This window comes from Vulpes lagopus, chromosome 3 (genome assembly GCF_018345385.1).
Source record: "Vulpes lagopus strain Blue_001 chromosome 3, ASM1834538v1, whole genome shotgun sequence".
NCBI lineage: Eukaryota > Metazoa > Chordata > Mammalia > Carnivora > Canidae > Vulpes > Vulpes lagopus.
In genome coordinates, this window is record NC_054826.1 from 28,743,337 (window position 1) to 28,764,849 (window position 21,513).

General features: G+C 43.6%; 2 protein-coding genes across 4 annotated transcripts in view; both read left to right on the top strand.

The window, feature by feature from the left end:
* AFAP1L1 (actin filament associated protein 1 like 1) overlaps positions 1–3,146 on the top strand; it is a 58,201-nt gene extending 55,055 nt beyond the window's left edge. For 2 of the 3 annotated variants that reach the window (XM_041748206.1, XM_041748205.1), the window contains exons 18-19: positions 656–784; positions 2,908–3,145. In XM_041748206.1, the coding sequence (XP_041604140.1) occupies positions 656–784; positions 2,908–2,931 (153 nt within the window). In that variant the 3' untranslated portion in view covers positions 2,932–3,145. Of the gene's footprint in view, positions 1–655; positions 785–2,907 lie in introns of all 3 variants that reach the window. The other variant, XM_041748207.1, reaches the window with a different exon arrangement.
* A 2,017-nt stretch (positions 3,147–5,163) lies between these two features.
* Positions 5,164–18,875, top strand: GRPEL2 (GrpE like 2, mitochondrial). The gene is made up of 4 exons (XM_041748208.1): positions 5,164–7,254; positions 9,685–9,838; positions 10,873–10,954; positions 15,622–18,875. Exons 1-4 carry the CDS (start codon positions 7,178–7,180, stop codon positions 15,984–15,986), a joined length of 678 nt encoding a protein of 225 aa, XP_041604142.1. The 5' UTR covers positions 5,164–7,177; the 3' UTR covers positions 15,987–18,875.
* Positions 18,876–21,513: the final 2,638 nt, after the last annotated feature.

A 21,513-nucleotide genomic window follows, 5' to 3' on the forward strand; every position in this document is an offset into this window, starting at 1 on the left:
TACAGATGAAGAGCTTAAAGGACAGAGACAAACTCACAGAGGGCTGGAGGAGGAGCTAGAAGTTGTTCACTCATCCCAGCTGCTTCCTCCGACCAGTGTGCCCTGAAATTCACATTCCAGAGAGCTTTTCCCACTTTGTGATCCTTTCTGATGGCCTTTGGAAATAAAGAGAAGTCTTCTCTAAATTCCCTGCAGGCTTAGCTGTTAATATGCCACACTAAAGGAACGACATCCAGTAATGTACTAAGCAGCTATCTGGAAGTTAAGGGCTGAGGGCGTTGTAGAGGAGAAGGAATATAGGGGAGAGGTTAAGAATGTACTGTGGGGTTTGAATTCCGGCTCTCCCACTCACCAGATGTGTGACCCTGAGCAGTGTCTTGATCTTCCCATTTTCCTCATCTGTAAAATAGGATGACTAATAATAGTACCTACTTTATAGGGTTGGAAAAGCTAAATGAGCTAATCCACCAAAAGCCTGGTGCATAGAGGGTTTGGTAATTTTAGACGTCATTACCTTTATTCCAAGACCCTCAAGGGTCTTCCTCCCCTTGCCGTTTGGGGCTGGCATATATGCACAATGCTTTCTAATTTGCATTTTTTGGAGTGCAAGCCAGCATTAGACCTCACCTTTGTAACTATTTCTCCTCATCAACAGGAAACTGCAAATAAGCCCCAGAACAATACCGCAGAGCAGCCTCTCCCTGTCAACTGTACTTCTGAGCTGAGGAAGAGAAGCCCATCCATCGTAACCTCCAACCAAGGAAGGGTGCTACAGAAAGCCAAGGTACAGCAATAGCTCAGTGAATTAAAATTCAGAGACCTGGCAGCCTCCTTTCTGTGGAACCTCAACAAGAACCCAAAAACCAGCTGGTGAGAAAGGCAGAGAATTGAACTGCCAACACATCCACACAGTAAAACTCACGAAGTTTGGTCAGAAAAGGTCCTCAATCTCATTCAGAACATATTTACTCATTCTTAACATACAGTTCTAACTCAGTTTTCTGGATCCTGAGCCTACGGTGGATTTGGTACAGGAAAGGCCCTGTTTCATAGATGAGGAAACTGAAGATCAGAGAATGATGGGACCTGCCCAAGATTATGCAGGGTGTCAAGCACTGGGATACAAATGCGCCTCTTCCAATTCTAAATCCTGGGCTCACTCCATGATCCTGGCCCACAGTCTAATCCTGGGGCCAGCTGTCTTCCAGAACTTTTGGGATTTTAGAAAGGTAATACGGTACATATACTGTATATGATGAAAAACCCCAACGAGTTCTTAGAAGTACCCTGAAACCAACCATGTTAAGAATTCTACGACAAGGCACATGAATATTCACACCATGTGGAATATATAGATCATAAACAGCCTCACATCAATCAGTTCAGGTCAAGTTTTGCCACCAATGGAGTTTGTACCAAAACACTTGAGAAATATTTTGGTTTCAGGGCTTTCTGGATTTCAGAATTGGGGATAAGAAATTGTTGACTTGAAAAACAAACACCTGAGCATTAGGACATGAGATTAGAGAAATAACCAGCCAGAGGCTAGATCATCTAGACTAGAAATCAGCAGACTTGGTCTGTAAAGGCATATATAGAATTTGTGCACCACAGTTTCTTTCAAAATGACTCAGATCTGCCAACATAGTAGGAAAGTAGCCATAGACAACTTACAAATGATGAACATGACTGTGTTCCAATAAAACTTTATTTATGGATGCCAAGATGTGAATTTCATAAAATTTTTACATGTCAAGAAAAATTATTCATTTGTTTTCAAACATTTAGAAATGTGAAAACCATTCTCAGTTGATGGATGTTACAAAAATATGCAGTGGGCCAGATATGGCCTATAGGCCAGCGTGCTTCTCTTTAATCCTTGTAGGCCACAGGAAGAACCGTGAATTTTGTTCTAACATAATGGAAAGTCATTGGCATATTTTGAGCAAAAAATTTGTGGATATGAATTACATTTTTAAGACCATTCCGGGGGTGCCTGGGTGGCCCAGTGGGTTAAGCATCCGACTCTTAATTTTGGCTCAGGTTGTGACCTCAGGGTCACAATCTCAGGGTCATGAGATTGAGCCCTGCACTGGGTTCCACACTGAACAAGGAGCCTATTCAAGATTCTTTCCCTCCCTCTTCCTTCACTCTTCCCCTTGCCCAATTTGGAACAATGTTGAGAACTGATAAGGGGACAAGGGAGACCAGTTTGGAGTCACTCTAGATGAGACGTGAGAAAGGTGTGGTGGAGGTGATTTGAAGTGGCTGGCTTTGGAGGTAGAGGCAAAGGATTGGCTGATGGGGATGTGGAGGATGAGGAAAAGAAAGGAATCAAAGATGACTCCTATGTTACTGCCCTGAGCAGCTGCAGTTTAGATGGCAAAGACTAGAAAAGCAGGTTGGGAGTGGGGAACCCTCCCAGCAAGAATGCTTGAACCATCCCATTTCACTCTCATTCACACTATCACCTCCAGAGCTGGCTGAAAACCCTAGGCATCATTTGTGGGCAAAAAGCCATTCACTACTGGCCAGGACTTCAGTGTCCCTCCCAGATGAAGTCCTACATGGCTCCAAGGGTGGGCTGCATACCTTCACCCTTCCTTACCAAACTGCTTTGACTTCTGTCAGCCTCCTACCTGACCCCATCCCAGCATTAGAGCCAAGCATAGACTGGCCTCAGCTTCCTTCTCTGAGAAAGATATTTGAGCCCCCATAAAAATGAGGCCCAGAGTGGAAAAATGACTTGCCCATGGCTACCAAAGGAGAATGAGATTAGGACCCATGGCTGTTCTAATCTGGCCAGTGGAGATCTTTATGTAATTAGGTCCAGCAGAATGTTTTTTATCCTGCAAATCACACTAGAATATTCAGCAACCTGATTTGTCTTGTCTTTCTGGACTTCAGGAATGGGAAATGAAGAAGACCTAGAAAAAGGATGAAGATTTCATTCTGAAGGAAACACAAGATTGTATTGAAAACACTTTTTTTCACAAGAAGATGCCCGAAGACTGGAAGTAGCCCCCACTCTCCAGAGCACCCAAAAGACCAGCCTTTATTGTCTGCATGATTATAGGGGATATGGGGAGGGAAGAAGTGGAAGGGAAGGGGGAAATAGAGGGTGTCCTCATAACTTCACAGAGGGTGGGAAACGGGGGTGGAGGGAGACAGAAATCTGTGCGGTTGTAAAGGTTTTGTTAAATGTCTTTACCTTCACTTGTGAAGAAATGAAAGCACACATGAATGAGCCAATCCAAACCGTTCTAGCATCCTACTCCCAGACTTTGGGGCAAAGACGACAGCACTGAAGTATTGGTAGGTGGTACAGGACAAAGAGATAAGACTCAATCATCTGATCACACTTGTGCCAATTGGATTCATATTGGGCATTACTGACAACCCCGGTACAACATAAACAGACCGAAAAATCAATAGAATCTCCCTGCCTGCATAAAGGTGGACAAAAGCTATAGACAACACCCAAATTCTGCTATAATTCCTTATGTGCTCCAGAACTGGGCCAATTTGGCTACTAGAATCCTGCAGTTGAATTGTTTTCAAATTAGAGAGCTGATACACAGTAAGCAAGGGGAAGTTCAGCAGCAGACTTACTTTCAGCTCACTTTAAGTGATAGTGATAGGAACATGGATTTCTAATGTCCACAGAATGTTGCAGGTACCATAGGGTGGGGTCATTTGTGGTCAGTCAGTCCTTTACCCATTTCCTATGACACTCAGGCTCTAGGAGGTAGGGCTAGAACTCCAAGTGACATTCTTTAAATCTTTATCCTGATTTTTGCACTTGAAGGCTCTCCAGTCTGCCCTTCCGTATCTGCTGTCAAGTAAAAATATCAGGGACACTCAAATGACGGTGGCTCTTTTCTGCTGTGAGTGCCTTTGACTAACACCTGATACTTTTATAGGGAAGCAAGGACTTCAAGTCTTGGGCAGTCTCCTTACTGTTCAACTAACTACTTTCTAAACAGTGTAGGCACTTTTTAGGTCTTTACATTTCCTTCCAAAAAAAGATAAAACCAGTTAACCATTAAGAGCTCAAAGGTTAGGTCCAAGAGAGAAAGAAAATCCCAGAATAACCTTTGGACACTTTGCTGGAAGCTTCATATACTTTACCCTACCCAGGGCTTTACATACTTTGGCCTTATCCGAACTTTACCCCACTTTGAGGTAGCTGGAGACCAGAGCAAGGAAAATAACCTGATCAAAATCACCTAGCTGGTCAGTGGCAGAGTGTAAGGTTTAGGGCCTATGAGCCTATATCCAGACAGGGTTGGGTTTGAGCCCTGCCTCTGCCACTGACCAGCTGGTGAGTCTGGGAAAGTTACTTGACCTCTCTGATTTTCGTTTTCTTTATCTGTGAAACCTAGGTTAACAGTTCTATTTTCCTCCCAAGACTATTAGGTACATGGGAAACATCTTGCACACTGTCTGAGAAAGAAAAGCTCAGTCAATAGTGGCTCTTATTATTAGCTAGATAAGAAATGTCTGACTAAAAATCCTGTGTTCTTTCCACTGAAGAAATTATGTTTATATGGTAATCACAGCCATCATAAAGCTAAACAGCAACTAATCCATAACTGACAGTTTTCATCCAGATTCCACTTAAAACATCTTTGGTGAAAAAGGAACTCACAAAATCTGGATTTAGAATGTGGATCCTGGAATGATACCCAACACTCCAATTATGTCCTCAGTGTTTTCTTTCTCAGGCAGTTATTATGGGATTGAACATCTTTCCCCACCGATAGATCTTGGGGGTCCTTGAGAGGAGGAACACTAGAGAATTAATAATAAACATTTGAGCACTCCATGCATCAGGTACCGTGTTAGCCAAAGTACAGGTATACAACCTGTGCGGTCACAAATATTAGTAGAGCCCTGGCCTTGGTTTAATGTTCTGCTGTTGCCCTCTTAATAATTTTTGAACAAGGGATGTCACATTTTCCTTTTACCCTTTAAATTACATAGCCAGTCCTGGTACTAACTAATGACTTTTCCAAGCATTAACCCTTTCGTTTTCAATAAAACTCCGTGAGATAGGTTACATTATCTCAGTTTTCAGTTTGGGAAACTGGAGCCCAGAGTTAGGAAGGGGTAGAGCCAGCAGCCCTTCCTCTTAGTTCCAAGGTTCCATTTCATCCATGTCTTACCCTACTCCCCCTGCACTGCAGCATTCAGAATAACCCTAGCACTTAATAGATGAATGAATGGATGCATGCATGTAGCACATTTGGTGTAAGTTAGCTAAGAGATGTGTAACAAAATGGCTAAAGCATAGATGCCATTCCCTCATTGTTAAAAAGACTTTTTTTTTTTCTCCAAGGTATAGGCTCATGGCTGTAGGGTGGATTTGAAGCTCCATCCTTCCTGACACTGCCAAGTGTCGGGGGCTATCAGATTTCCAGTGTCCCTGAATCCTCAGTGGGGGACCCCGAGCAGGCTTACCAACCTCTCTGAGCCTCGCTTTTCTCAAATGTAAAAGGGGGATCATAATCCTTCCTTAACCCATGTTGCCCTGCTCCTGAGGCCAAAAGGAAAACATCAGGTGTTGGTTACAATGCATCTGGGCTGGGCCATGGACAGAATATAAAGATGCGTAAGTCTCCAGTTCTGTCCTCAGGGAACTCACAAGACGAGCAGAGAGAAAATCTGACCCAAAGAGCTACAGTACAGGTAAGCCGTGTTATGGTGAAGATTTAGAATGATGAGGGCACACTTCTCATTCCTTAAATAATTTTTTTGGACCTTAGGGACTATCCTGTAACTAGTGTGGCAACTCCCAAGTGCCCTCAACCCCGATCACCAGTCTGTCCTAACTTCCTGACACTTTTTCGTACTAAATCTCTCTACAATGCATTCACTTCCTCCTGTCTCCACGGACACTGACCATTTGATTCACTCAACAAATACTGGTTGAGAACCTACTATGTACACTGGACGTCAGAAACCACTCACGGCTCTGAACCAGACCGACAGGCTTCTGCTGAAACTCTGGTTGGGAGAACAAACAAAAAGAAAACAAAACAGAACGTGGAGCCAGAAATGAGCTGGACACACACCTGAAAGAGTAGCTGCTTTAGGTAGGGCGTTACAAAGGCCTCTTGCGGGGTCTCCAGGACAGAATAGAGCCCCCCCCCCCGCCCCGCACGAACTACAACAGCTGGTCTCCCCACCGCTTTGCTTAGACCCCAGCAATCTCCATCACACAGGAGTCAAAGCGACCTGTTAAACACGTAAAGGTCAATCAGAGTTAAGGCTCCAGCTCCTTCGACACAACATTTTCGGACTCCATTAAGTCACCGATCCATCGTTCCCCGGCAATAGAGCCAACCCATCTCTGCCTGACGGAGCTCACATTCTAGTAAACGGAAACGAGAAGATAAATACTCCACATTTTAAAACACAGCCAAGTCAGAAAACAAGGAAACTGGAGGGGGTGGGTAAAAAAAAAAAAAAAAAAAACAAGTAAGAGCGACGGCAGAGTCGGGCTTCAATTTTTGTCTTAAACCCGTCGCGCGATCCGTTCCGCTCACTGTGCTGCGTGCCCCCGCCTTCCCTCCAATATTTCAGCGCCTTGCTCACAAGACTCTTCCCCTCGACCGGGTCTTTGCAGACGCTGTTCACCTCTACCCGAGCCACCTTCTTCCTCTTTCCATCTACTCATTCTTCAGCTTTCAGTTCAAAGCATCACTTCTTCTGGACAAACTGCCCACACTCGGCGGCCACGTAGTCTAGGCTTCGGCGGCACGGCGCCCCCCGCGCCCCCGCCCCGACCTTTCAACGCCCGCCATATTTTGACGTATTGTTTACAATTTCACGTAAGCTCGTTGCGGGGACAGCTGCGACCCCCGGCCAGCGTCCGCGGCCGACTTCCCCACCAGCACCCAGCCCAAGTCCGCGACGTGAACCCGCCCGACGCGCCCGACAAGCGGAGGGCCGGAAGTGTCGCGTTCCGTCGGGGACGCCGGCTAGGCACGAGCGCCGCGCGCATGCGCCCGCGCCCGCGCGCGCCAGGACAACCGGAAGTGTGGCGTTCCCGTTCCCGGGGGCTCTGGGCGGGGAGCGCCCGCGAAGGCTGCCGGGAAGCGTGGTATCTCGCTTCAGCCCGTCATTTGGAGCAAGTGCGCATGCGCTGCCTCCGTCAGCCGAGATCGGGAATATGGCCGCGCGGTCTGTATGGGCGGTCCGGCGGCTGGTGCAGCGCCTCCTGGCCTCGAAGGCAGCGTCTGAAGGCAGGTGAGCGAGGCAGGCCCCCGGTCGGGGATTGAGGATAGTGCGAGACAAGCGAGCTGGAAGGGCGGGTGCGGACTGGAGGGCGCGAGGTGACCCACCATGCCTCGGCTGCTGCGATCCGGCGCTTACGGCCCCATTTTACAGAGGAGGAAACTGAGGCATACAGCTTCGCCTTCTTGCCGGGCCAAGGAATGTGGTTAAGAGCCGAGGTCACGTTCCGCCGAGGCGGGAACTGTTCAGCCCCGAGCATCAGTTGAATTGGGGGTGTACGTCTTCCAGCCCCCTTCCCTCCACTGGGGTGTCTGCAGTGAAAACGGGGTTCTCCCCGCTGACTCTCTGTGGGACCCTAGGCCGTTCCCTGGGCATTCCCTCGGCTTCACTTTACCTGTCGGTAAAAGGTCGTTGCCTTGGCCTCCAAAGCAAGGCCCTTTGGAGTCCGCCCTTCCACCTGCCCTCGGAGTGTGTGCACAGAGTTCCATTTCCTGCTCTTCACCTGGCGCTGCGGCACCCTTTAGGGATGACTTATCTTGCCGACTGTAGAACCCTATGGCTAGTTCTCTTCTCTCGTTCAACCCAGAAAACCGAGGTTCAGTAAAGTTCCGCAGCGTTTCCAGACTCCCAATACTCGGTAATCGTGGGACCCAGCTTGGAAGCCAGTCTCTAGAATCGGAGCTTTTAATTAGCGAGCGGTGTTCATTATTCTCAGGGACGACTCCGTGTGTAACTGCTCCTTCCTCAGAATAAAAAAAAAAAAAAAAATGAGTTGTAGGGTGAGTAAAGGTTGAACTTCTGAAATGTAAATTAAGCTGCGGGGAATCCGGAATTTCGCGTGGTTGTGTGTCACCTTTTTTATCTTAACGCACCTGACCTGGCACCTGGGTGCGAGGTTGAATTCAGGGCTTCCGGCTTTTTAAGTCTTTGGCAGTTTGTATTATAGGGAAGTGGCCAGAAGAAGAAAGTTTCGTTCTGATAAAATTTCCCCTCGCTCCAGTTCTGAATTGAAGGGGTCATCCTCGGCTCTCCTCTTCAAACTTGGGTTTTGGCTATTTTCTCTTTAAACTGGCCCTGGGAGTACATTGACCTACTTTCAATTGGATAAATGTAGTTTGTTAGGAGGACGGAGATATTTCATCCTTTGTGATTCGTCCCAGATTATCTATGGTGACCATGTTTTCTGAACTAAAAATATAAAACCATATACAATCTGATACCAGGTTGTAATAACTGAGTGCAGGGCCGGCCTGGAAAGTCCTCTTGCCCATAGCTTTGTACTGAGGGTTCCCTCTCCCTTTCTTGAAGCCAACTCCTTTTACCCCCGTTAACTCTTTGCACGGATGTCACCTCACAACTGCTTTTCAAAATACACCAGTTTCTATGAGTAAACTATTTGCCTTAAAGACCTTTTGTATTCACAGATTGATTTTGTTGATTTTACTTCAAATCAAATTATAAGAATCAAGGAAGCGTAATGGAAACTTCCGTTAAAGAGGAGTCAGCTGGGATCCCTGGGTGGCGCAGCGGTTTGGCGCCTGCCTTTGGCCCAGGGCGCGATCCTGGAGACCCGGGATCGAATCCCACATCAGGCTCCCGGTGCATGGAGCCTGCTTCTCCCTCCGCCTGTGTCTCTGCCTCTCTCTCTCTCTCTGTGACTATCATAAATAAATAAAAAATTAAAAAAAAAAAAAAAAAAAAAAGAGGAGTCAGCTGCTACAAACCAAGATGTGTAAAGTAGTCCCTGCTCTAAATGCCTTCCTTTGTAAACAACTATATGTCAGACGTTTGAGCTGTATGAAATTCTGGATTACAAACATGATTAAATACAAAGATGCATTTTATTCACCTGTTTATAGTTCACAGTCTGGAACATATAGTGTTTTATAAGTATTTAATTGACTTGGTTTTACATAGAAGTGAGTTCCCAACTCAGAATTTCTCTTAACACAGGTTCTCTTTCATAAGAGCCTCACTTACAAGCTTGTGGTCAAGAAAACTTTAGAATTCTAGGCCTGACTCCAGTCTAACACAGTCCCTTTACTGGGCTTAATTTTCCCCATTTGTAAAATGAAGGCTTGAATCAGAAATGTAAGGATTTGTGTTTTGGTTCTGGGTATTAGAGCTTGTTTTTTTCTTGCTGACTCTTGTGTCCTCACTTCTGGCTATTTGTGCTGCCTTGTGTTCAGTATCCTGGTTCAACAGAATCTACTAGCTCTGTGATCTTATGCAAGTCAGAAGCCTCTCTGAGCCTCAGATTTCTCATTTACAAAATTGAGATGGTAATATACTTTCACACACTACGAGATGAAAAGATGACTTAGGTAAAACCTGACAGTGGTGTCTGGCACTTAGTAAGTCCGTGTTGTTACTGTGACTGCAAGCAGTTTGGCTGTGTGTGATGGCGTTCCTTCATCATGTATCACCTCCCTCCCTCTTTAGGGGATGGCCACATTCTTTCAGCACTGCCACCCAGAGAACTGCTGGTGAGGACTGCAGTTCTGAGGACCCTCCCGATGAGCTTGGGCCCTCTCTTGCAGAACGAACCTTAAAGCTTAAAGCTGTAAAACTGGAGAAGGAAGTCCAGGACTTAACAGTGAGTAGATTTTGTCTGTTCACATCCCCTCTCTGGTTGAAATACCCATGTACAGTTTTTGTGTCTGGTTTTTTTTTTTTTGGATTAAATTTCTGGAACACTTGGGTGGCTCAAGCGGTTGAGTGTCTGCCTCAGGGGTTGAGTGGCTCCAGGATCGAGTCCCGCATCAGGCTCCCTGCATGGAGCCTGCTTTTCCCTCTGCCTGTGGCTCTGCCTTTCTCTGTGTGTCTCTCATGAATAAATGAATAAATAAATAATTAGTTAAATTTCCTCTAATTGGCTCTTTACCTCTTATCCCATTTCTACTCTTGCTTAGTACATTAGGCAAAGTAGTCTACAGTAGTTAAAACATGTTATGTCACAGTACTTAGATACCTGATGTGATGTAGCTTCAGAGAAGATACAGTACGTGGCGTGTAGTAAAAACTCTGTAGATACTTGTTGAATGAGTGTGTCATTTATCATTGTACTCTGCCAGTCAGACTACATCTGGCATACTCTGCCTTACTGGGTTGACAGACACGCTTTGAGGGCGATAATTAGAGAAGTTTCAAAGCAAGACCACCCAGAATGGTAAGGAGGTAGGAAAGCATGTCTTATGAGAGCAATTAAAGAGATCAAGGATTATAAGAATGAAAGATGAAAAGATTAAAGGAGCTAAACTAAGTGCCTTCAAATAGATGACACATTTTTAAAACCTACTATTGGTTGTCCTAGAGTTCAGTTCAATGAAAGAAAGAGGGTGGCAGTATTGGCTGCATGTGAAAAAGGAAGCATTCTCTGAAGAGAATGAGCTTGAAAACTGTTAAGTGTTCAGAGTAGGAGGCTGAATGACAACCTATCAGGGCTGCTGTAAAGAGTAGGTTCCTCATTTGACTTGGGAATTGTAGTAGCTGATTTAAGATTCCTACAGCTCCTAACTTTTTTTTTTATAAAAACCTATCAAAAGGGTGAAGTTTATAAAGTAAGCAAAAACATTTTTTCCCACCAGCAAGCATGTGTTTTCTGATCATTTTGACTCTGCTTTTGTTTAGATGAGATACCAGAGAGCTGTAGCTGATGGTGAAAACATAAGGCGCCGAACCCAGAGATGTGTAGAGGATGCCAAGATATTTGGTGAGATGTTTATTTGTTATAAAAATTAAAATACCTTTCAGTTTGGGGTGCCCGGGTGGCTCAGTTTTTGAAGTGTCCAACTCTTTATTTTGGCTCATATCATGATCTGGATCATGAGATCAAGCCCCACATTGGGCTCTGTGCTGAGCTCTGCTCTGGGCATGAAGCCTGCTTAGGATTCACTCTGCCTCTGCCACCACCACTCCCACCCCACCCCCCCTTGTGTGCAGCTGTACATTCTCTCTCTCTCTCTCTCTCTCTCATTCTCTCTCTCTCTCTCTCAAAAAAAGCTTTTAGCGTAAGGATATTTACTAGCAGTTTTGCAAACTGCACATAGTAAAAGAACACATCTAGGTCCTAAACCAGTCCTACCCTGCCCTTCCATTCCACTCTTGCCATATGCTTTCTGAGCTCTTTATTGGGAATGTTGCCAGGTGAACCATTTGCTAAAATAATGCTTGCCTTCATTTTGACCAAAACCTTTGCTAATTTTTCAAGCATGTACTTTAATGTTCTAGTGTTTATGCAATCAATTCTGTTTAACTCATTAATGAACAAGTGAATCATTAAGACATTCCAGAGGAGAATCCAAAAAACAAGATGCATGGCCAATCAGGAACACTAAAATTTGCCTCATAGAAGCAAAACTGGTCTATATCCATAGTGCAGTAATCAACTCTATCTCCAGCAGATAATTTTCACTACTATGGAGAAAAATCATTTGCATTCCCATTGGTATTTATAACTTACTGATATATAACTCAAAGACAAAGGCTCAGCCCGTATGGAAGCAGATAACTCTAGAAATTGTACTAGATCATGTCTAGTCCAATTTGAAGCCTTTGAGGGGCACCTCCTGGCTCAGTCAGTGGAACATACAACTCTTGATCTCTGGGTTGTGCATTTGAGCCCCACATTGGGTGTAGAGTTGTTTAAAACCAAAAATTTCAAATACATGTGTATTCATTTGAAGGCTGCACATTAAAAAAAAAAAAAAAGTAAAAGTCTTTCAGAAATTTTTCTTTGACTACACAACATCTCATTCCAAATATGTTCGTGACAGTGTTAGTAACGGGGATTGAAGGGTAGAGGGCAAATCTGTGATACTCCCCTTGCTCACAGTTTCATACAGAGTATTATACTTTGCACATAGAATGAAGGTGCTTCAGGGGCCCTTGGGTTGTACCTAGTCCAATCCCCTTTTACAAGTGAGCTGAAAAAAGTTAGTTGGTGACAGAAACCGAATCCATTGTCTTCTGACCCCCAGTCTATTATTACTTTCTCTGTATCACAGTAGTTCCTGTTCTAGGATTTTATCTGCTATTTGTGCATGGGATTCACTTCAGTCCTGTCCTGTCCTGTCTAACCCCAGTGCTGTGGCATAGCCTTCTGCTTTTCATTCAGTGCTAGGGACATCATGTTTCATGGCTATGAGTATCAGTCAAATATTGGCCCTCAAATTGTATTACCAATGTTTCATCCAAGTTTTAGGTCTTATTTCCAACAACCAGGACAGGACTTAGCAAACTACAGCCTGTGTGTTAGTTCATAAATTGCAGTCCTGAATTTCATTATTAAAAGTTTGTAGACATTTTCTTTTATTAAATAATCAGCTATGTAAGATCCTGGATTTTTGCGCTTTGTCCCACAAAACCTGAAGTACTTACTATATGGCCCTTAATAGGAAAAGTTTGCTGACCTTTGAGCTACAAGGAATTTCTGTAGCAAATAAACGAACTGTGGTACCTGGGAAAGACTTCTTGCCTGCTTGAAGGGAGCAGGGTGAGTTGGCTTACCAGAAGTCAAGCTTTGATGAGTTAGGAACTGTCTTGTATCAGTTTCCTCAAGAATTGATAAGGAGCCCAGGAACAAACAAATATTAGCTAAACTCAGTTTAGCTAATAATAATAATCTAATTTATCAATTTATAGGGCAAAATGTGTCTAACAATGCACCACCAAAGTCATTTGCTTGGGTCATTTCCTTCTAGTGGCCAGGAATACTTAGAAAAAATGAAGATTGCTTGGGGAGCATGGACATAGAAAAAATAGCTTTTATTTGTTATTTAATTAATATGTAATATAACATGATGATCACTCTCCTTCCAGAAATAGTTTTATCTCAGTAACTCATCTTCTCTTAAACAAGTCATAAAGATTCTGACTTCCCCCCCACACACACTCCCAAGAAATGGTGCAGACACCAACTTCCTGTTGAAGTAACAGTAATTAGAATAGAATCAGAGACTGTCCAAAGAACCTGGGCTTCTATTTACCCAAATTTATACAACTTGACTGAAGAGAAGCCAGGGTTCTTTATAGCATGGCAGTGTACAAGTTAGCCCAGAAGCTTACTGCTCTCAAAATTCTAGGGGATCCCTGGGTGGCTCAGCGGTTTAACGCCTGCCTTCAGCCCAAGGCGTAATCCTGCGGTCCCGGGATCAAGTCCCACATCAGGCTCCCTGCATGGAGCCTGCTTCTCCCTCTGCCTGTGTCCCTGCCTCTCTCTCTCATGAATAAATAAATAAATAAAATATTTTTAAAAAAATTCTAGTAGAGTATATGTCATCTTTTAATAGCCAAGACACCCAGTTGTTCTTTATGAGACATTCTTTTCTCTTGGGTACAAGAGTTTTGATCTAATCAGCATCCTTTTCCAGCCTTTGGAGAATGAATCCCTTTTACCTTATCAGCTTATTTCATTAATAGCCATTAATATTTATGGCTGCCATCCCTAATGGAGGTAGGGGAAGTATCTTGTGGAATTTTAATCACACCAAGTCTGGTTCCCTGGAAATGCCTGCTAGTTTTATTCTTTCCTCTTCTTCGCCTCCTCTCCTACACCAGACCAGGTCACAACAGCATTCCTTCACTTGGCTCTCCTGTTTCTTCTGATATTTTCTCTTCCTTCCTATCTGTCATGCCCCCAGTATCCCAAATCCATTATGTATGTTATTATTAGACTAATTTAAAAAAATTTTTTTTTAACTTTTTTTTTTTTTTATTTATTTATGATAGTCACAGAGAGAGAGAAAGAGAGGCAGAGACACAGGCAGAGGGAGAAACAGGCTCCATGCACCGGGAGCCCGACGTGGGATTTGATCCCGGGTCTCCAGGATCGTGCCCTGGGCCAAAGGCAGGCGCCAAACCGCTGCGCCACCCAGGGGTCCCTATTAGACTAATTTAAACCCTATTACACTTATTTTGCTCAAGATGCTATAATGGATATCTGCGATCCAGAAGTTAAAGATAGAATTCCTGCCTCTGTCAGTTGTTCCTTCCAGAATCTAGGCAGCAAGTCTAGGAAATCTCTTCTCTGTCATCTCTTTTATTACTTCCCTATAGATGATCTTCCTTTTTACCTCTGAACACAGTTAAGGTGGCTGCCTGTTTTGATATATGTCCTTAAAACTGTCCCTGGATTGGGCTGCCTGGGTGGCTCAGTCAGTTAAGCGACTGACTTCGGCTCAGGTCAGATCTCAGAATCTTGGGAACCAGCCCCATATTGGGCTCCCTGCTCAGCAAGGAGTTTGCTCCCTCTCCCCTTTGTGCCACTCATGAGTGCATTCTCTCTCTCTCTCTCTCTCTCTCTCTCTCTCAAATGAATAAATAAGATCTTTAAAAACATGGGATTCCTGGGTGGCGCAGCGGTTTGGCGCCTGCCTTTGGCCCAGGGTGCGATCCTGGAGACCCGGCATCGAATCCCACATCAGGCTTCTGGTGCATGGAGCCTGCTTCTCCCTCTGCCTATGTCTCTGCCTCTCTCTCTCTCTCTCTCTCTCTCTCTCTCTCTCTCTCTCTCTCTCTCTGTGACTATCATAAATAAATAAAAAAAATTAAAAAAAAAATCATTTAAAAACAAAAACCTGTCCCTGGATTAAAACCAAATGAACCAAGTCCTTCACCCTTCACTAGCTCCCACCAGGGCTTTGCTGTTACCATAGATATCTGTAATGATGACATTCCTCAACATTTCTGTAAGAAAAATCAAGATGCTGCAACTGGGAGTAATGAGATTTCTCAACAACTGAGTTTACTTTTAGAACAGTTCACAACTAAAAAGATTTTAAAAGTTTTGTGGCCTGTCTCCAGCAAGTATATATAACTTCAGAGCAGCCAGTTTGGAGACTTCATATGTGGAGTGTCTTGCTTTCCCGTCACTCTTCAGCTGATCCTCAAGAATAAACCATTCTTGAATCTCCCTTAGCACAGTCTTGTCAACTAATTTTTGTATTATTGCCTCCTGCCCCACGAAATGCCAGTATCCTGTCAGTATCTGTTGAGAACACGTCTTAGCAAAATTAAGACATACAAGAATTTCCAAAATGTACGTAACTCAGTACTAAAGGTGAATAGCAATAAGAATACAAGAAACAATGATCCAGTTTTCAAAAGGCGGGTTTCTGAGTCTCCTGCATGCAATCTTAGGTTCTAACCATCTTCCCCTTTTCCTAGTAGGCTTCCCAGTCATTTGCCTTCCAAGAGAAACACTGGTTTGTGAGTTTAATTAAGGTGATAATTGTTGATGACAATTCCTGAGTTCTTTGTGGCAGTCTTCCCACCTCCTGGGGTACTCAGGATCTAGCCACTTATCTGGGCCTTCCCCATACTCCACCCCAAGAGCAAAGTGATTTCCTCACAAACAATAAAAGTGTCTGGTTTCTCTAGGAATTCAGAGTTTCTGTAAAGACTTGGTAGAGGTGGCAGACATTTTGGAGAAGACTACAGAGTACATTTCTGAAGAAACAGAGCCCGGGGACCAGAAGCTCACTCTGGAGAAGATCTTCCGAGGGTTATCACTTTTAGAAGCAAAGCTGAAAAGTGTGTTTGCCAAACATGGCCTGGAGAAGATGACACCCATTGGTGACAAATATGACCCTCATGAGCATGAACTCATCTGTCACGTGCCAGCTGGTGTCGGGGTACAGCCTGGCACCGTGGCATTAGTAAGGCAAGATGGCTACAAGCTTCATGGCCGCACCATTAGACTTGCTCGGGTGGAAGTGGCAGTGGAGTCTCAGAGAAGACTGTGAATGGCCCACGAGGAACTGAATATTCTCCCAGAGTACAGTCACCTGTGTTTCCTTTATTTATTAAATTAGGTTTGTATTGTACATGAGGTACTTCATGTGATCTGTTTTGGATTTAGTCATATTGGCTTTATTTCTAAGATACTCTACTGATTTAATGTGACCTATTTGGTCTCATCAGAAGTCTTGCCATTTGGGCATTTGAACAATGTGACAAGTGATCCTATGGCCTTTGTCCAGATATGTTTAAGAAGATTATTTTAAAATTGGTACTCTGATGACTGTCCATTGAAAATCTTTTTAAAAGGTGGAAATGAATATATGTTTGTGTATTTTCAACTCAATGTTTCTTTGTAATGGTGCCTGTAACAGGAATTATATAGGATCTTGTATTTCTTGGGAAAAGGAGATGATGGGGATTGGTTCAACATCCGGGTACTTAGATGATAAAGCTTTAGAGTTAAATGAAGTTAGATCATTTGGGTTGATTTTTATACACATAAATTTTTAAGACTTCCCTTTTTTGTTTTCCTTTTAGCCACCTTTTGTCCGTATCATCATCTCCAGGTAGGCCATATTCACACTCATTGTCCCTTTCCAATTCCCATTTACAAGGACTAATTAGGGCCCAGGCAAGACTTGAAAGGCAGAGAGTATCAACAAATTCAAGATACCAGGTCCCTTTCAAGCAAATATGATCTAGAAACCTTGTGCTTTCTTTGCTAAGTTACCTTCCAATTATTTTCAGCCTCCCTAATCATTTCAGGGAAACCAAGGCAGTGCTGATAGCTAATGACCCAAATCAGTTTATGTAGATAATTTACCTACAACTTTTCTCTCCACTTCCCTTAAATCTTCCACTTTGTCAGATTTGCCTCATCATCCTTTATTAGATGATGCAGGGAGATGGTCAGGACAAAAATGTTAGGTTCTTACAATTTTTCATTTCATTTAGTTATGCTGAATTTTTTTTATTTGTACTCACAAATCACTACCTCTCATACTGATATGCTTTATTTTCTAGTTTTTGTATCTGTCTTATGTCACACATATTAACATCTAGTCATCTTTTATGTATTGACCTAGAATTAATGAGCCTGTGTGTTTATTTTTTTTTTCAGTCTTACTTAGCTGGTGTTCTTTAAAAGATTTGCCTAACAAAATGGGCAAGTGAATGACCTACCAATCAGACTTTATAAAAGAGGTCAGTTATGGAGATTTTAATGTTAGAAGAGGCCTTAGTGATGATCTCATCTCTTTCAGCTTCTTAAGCATGAAAACATCTTTTTATGACTGGACTCAAAAAATGTCTAAAACTAGTAAACTAAATTTCAGTGAGAACTTGAATAAGAACAACTAGATTTTAACTTTAATCATTTAAGATCCAACAGTTCGTTTTTGTTTTTTTTTTTAAGATCTAGCAGTTCTGTAATGAATATGCAAATATGTCCCCAGTGGACAAATATTGTTAGATGTCCAGATTGCAGAGGTTTAGGTTTTTAAGTTACTTATCCATAAAGTAAATCCATTTCTACTAGAACTTTATGACCCCATTCCATGGAGTGGTAAAGTTACCCTCTTAGACATCATAGATAGTTATAGCACACTCCACGTATGTATCAATAAAGCCATCCCCCAATGGGCCCTGCCATCTCTACCAGAATTTGACACTTAAAAAACAAATATGTGCTTTTAAGAAGCAAACAAAAGACTGGTGGGAAGATTTGAAAACCAGAACCTCTTTGGGCTTTCCACTAAGTGCGTACTGTAAAGTTAATGAGCAGTCAGATTTCGCAGTAGGAATTTGTCTTTTTTTTTTTTTTTTTTTTTTTTTTTTTTTTTTTTTTTTTTTTTTGCCTTCATTCCTTTGAGATTGACAGAGGTGACAAGAAAAGGAGCCAATTACAATTACCTATGTGTTCTTGAATTACTAGCTGTCATTATCAGTGAGTTTGAACAACCGTAATTTTAGGTATGGAATGTTCTGAGTACTTGAAGAGTTTTCTGATATTCCTTGCAGCCTTCTGTTTAGCAAGTAGATTGAGAATAATTTTAGGTTCTTTTATTATTCAGTAGTTACACAGACTTAAAAGTGTAAAATTTAGAAGATGGAGCTATAATGGTAAGAATCTCAAAAACTTAGGCTCTTGGGAACCAGAGCAGCATAATAGAGCATAGGCTCTGGAGGTATAGACTTGAACATAAATCCCAGCCCTGTCACTGTGTGACAATGGGCTCCAGTCATTTCACCCTTCTGAGCCTGCTTCCTTGTTTGTACAATGATTATACTTCCCTCACGGTATTGTGAGGATAAATGAAATGTGTAAATTGTCTACTACAATAGGCCCTCAAATATTTATTTTTATTACTTTTTCTTATACATGTTGTTTTGCCTATTTTTTTTATAGCTGCCTAAAGTCTAGGGAAAGATGAAGAAGACTGGTTAAGTGCTGCTTCTCTATAAAAATTGTAATTTAAGCAATCACAGTGACTTGTTTTCCTTCAAGCTTCTGGTTTTTCTGTGTTTTTTTAATCATAACGCAAGAAACCCACACTTTCTGGAGGAACAAGAAAATTGTGTCCATGCTCTTCATTATTTTTATCTTGACAGTAAAGTGAAAAGACATCTTAGGATATGTAAGGAAGTTTTGGCTCACTTGAAGAGGGGATCATGGTGTTTCAGTACATGGATTCTATAAACCTTTTACAGATTTTCTTCACTGCCATAAGGGAATCAGTTTACTGATAAGTTAATTGGTGCTCTTTCATGTCAAAAGGATCTAATAAGTGAAAAAGGTTCTTGTACACTAAAGCAAATCAAATGGGAAAAACTAAGAATAAAATAGAATATTCAGAAGCAACTTCAATAAAACCTGAATTGACATAACTGCAGTTCATGTGTTTAGTGTCTTCGTCTGCCTTTATATTGACATGGTCACTTCATTGACTGCTGACTCACTTTGTCGGCACTCAGCAGAGGCACTTTGAGATCCCACAGCATCCAAGCCGAGTGCACCTACTCAATGCTTGGTGTTGAAGATTTGTCTGCGTTCCCACCTCCTTGGCCTTGATTCGTTCTGTTTCATATTATTTCTTAGATCTGGGCTTTTGTTTCTGCCTTCCTCTCTGGCATTGCCTTATTTTCCTTATACTTGCTTCTTGGTTCTAATTGCCTTACCTGCTTCAACCACTTCACTTGAACTGCTGGATTTCTGATCCTCTAAACCAGATTACTGACATGTGCCCTTACTCAGATCTTCAGCTCCCACCAGTCCTTGCCAAGCTCTGCGTGGCTTTGTCTATATATCTGCTTATGGTTTCCACATACCCAACATCTTAGCTGAGTGGCCTTTGGAACCAGCCTTTCCAGCAGTTTGGTCTTCGATTTCATTACTCTTCCGATCTTATCTGTATACCCTGGCTCCCTAATCCATTGTTTCCCATATTCCCAGTGTTAGTGTACTCTTCCATCTGCTCAGACTGTCCATTTGGTCATGTTCACGGTGGAGGTTTTATTTTTATTTTTTTTTTCATTTTTTTTTATTTATGATAGTCACAGAGAGAGAGAGAGGCAGAGACACAGGCAGAGGGAGAAGCAGGCTCCATGCACCGGGAGCCCGATGTGGGATTCGATCCCGGGTCTCCAGGATCGCGCCCTGGGCCAAAGGCAGGCGCCAAACCGCTGCGCCACCCAGGGATCCCCACGGTGGAGGTTTTAAAACATGGCTCCAAATCTTGAATCTGGACTTTGTGGTTGACCAATAGAATGTAGGAGAAGTGACTGCTGGTTTCTGCACCCAAACCATCCTATCTGGATACTCACCCTTAGAACTCAGTCTTCAAATTAAGAGTAAACTGAAGCAGCTTGTGGAGTGGAACTGAGCCCTATCTGAGAGTTCAGCTGATAGCCAACACCATCTTGTCAGCCATCTGAGTCATTTTGAAAGAGGCTCCTCCAGCCCCTACTGGAACAGCCCCATCTGACACCTCATGGAACAGATGAGCGGATCTTGCCAAGCCTTGCCCAAAGCACAGATTTATGGGCAAAATAAATGATTGTTACTTGTAGCCACTAAGTTTTGGGGTAATTTGTTATGCAGCAATAGAGTGATAGAGTCACCCAGCTTCACTCCTGGTCTCCTAGTGTAAACCAGTACTACCTTACAATTGCCATGTTTTATTGGGAAAGTGATTTTTCTCTGTTCCTATGCTTCTATACCAGTAGGTTGGTTCAGTAACAAATATGTGAGACCTTTTGTTTGGAGGGGGGCGAGCTGAATTTTAAAGTTTTTTAAATTTACCCTACCAAAACACTACAAGAATCGGATTAAACCAGTGCGTAAGAGAACTTGGCACAAAGTGATGAATGCTTGTTTAACAAAAAGTTTAAGGGAGGGCAGCCTGGGTGGCTCAGCGGTTTAGCGCCGCCTTCAGCCCAGGGTGGGATCCTGGAGTCCCGGGATCGAGTCCTGGAATCGAGTCCCACATCGGGCTCCCTGCATGGGGCCTGCTTCTCCCTCTGCCTGTGTCTCTGCCTCTCTCTCTCTATGTCTCTCATGCATAAATAAGTAAAATAAAAAAAAAAAGTTTAAGGGAATATCTTGAACCATTAGGAATGAACTTAAAGAGTTTCACGTTCTGACATAAACATTGCCAAAAAGATTTTTATTTTTTTTTGAGATTATAAGAAATGCATGTTTGCTCATCTACCACTTCACTAGTAACCAGCTTGGCCCTTTATGACTCAGAAAGCTGACTTAGAATCCCAGCTGTATGCTCTTTTACTATCCTCGGAATCCTTTCAGTTTCTTCTCTTAGCCATACTCTGATTGAATTGAATGAGTTTTCCTTATTTATCCTGAAACTCCTCCCCAACTTTATTTTCTGCTCCAGGAATCTGCCCCTCACCGTGTAATGAACTAACCACCCTGAGCTGCTCTTCTTTTCTTAGAGGGTGAAGCTCAGCGGGAGCTTATCCCTCCCTCCCTCTGCTGAAGAGCCTGGGTGAAACCCTTCCCTTTTGTGTAAGTAGAAGGCAGAGACTCCAACAGCATGTGGGAACTGCAAGTACCCGTCAGGGACGGCAGGCCCGAAAGCATCCGGCCTGGTTTCCACGCACGCGGAGGGGAGCGCCCAGCCACCATGGCTGCACACGCTGGGTCAGCAATTTGCTGCGCTTGCAGACACTGCCAAGCGGCCTCACGTCCCCTATCTCACATGACTGTCACAACCACCTAGAAAGGGAGGGCAGGGAAGCCGAGGCACACCCCGAGACGGCACGTCGGAGAGCTGGGAGCTGGCGCGGCTGGGCTCGCACCGACGCCGTCCCAGCTCCGGCTCTCCGCCTCCCCTCCCATCTCCCCGGGCCCTGGTCCTGATGCTGAGCACCCGGAGCGCGCGCACCTGCGCGTGGGCAGGACGAGCCAGCCAATGGGGGGCCCGCATCCGGGAGGCGGGCCGGGGAAGCGGCGCCCGGCGGAGCCTGCCCGGGACGGATGCAGCCAATGAGGGCCCGGAGCTGCAGAGGGAC

Excerpts from the sequence above, each read along its gene's own strand:
- GRPEL2 (XM_041748208.1), top strand. The coding sequence starts at position 7,178 with ATGGCCGCGCGGTCTGTATGGGCGGTCCGGCGGCTGGTGCAGCGCCTC. Across the intron at positions 7,255-9,684 it reads AAGGCAGCGTCTGAAGGCAG|GGGATGGCCACATTCTTTCA; the intron begins GTGAGCGAGGCA and ends CTCCCTCTTTAG. Across the intron at positions 10,955-15,621 it reads AGAGGATGCCAAGATATTTG|GAATTCAGAGTTTCTGTAAA; the intron begins GTGAGATGTTTA and ends TGGTTTCTCTAG.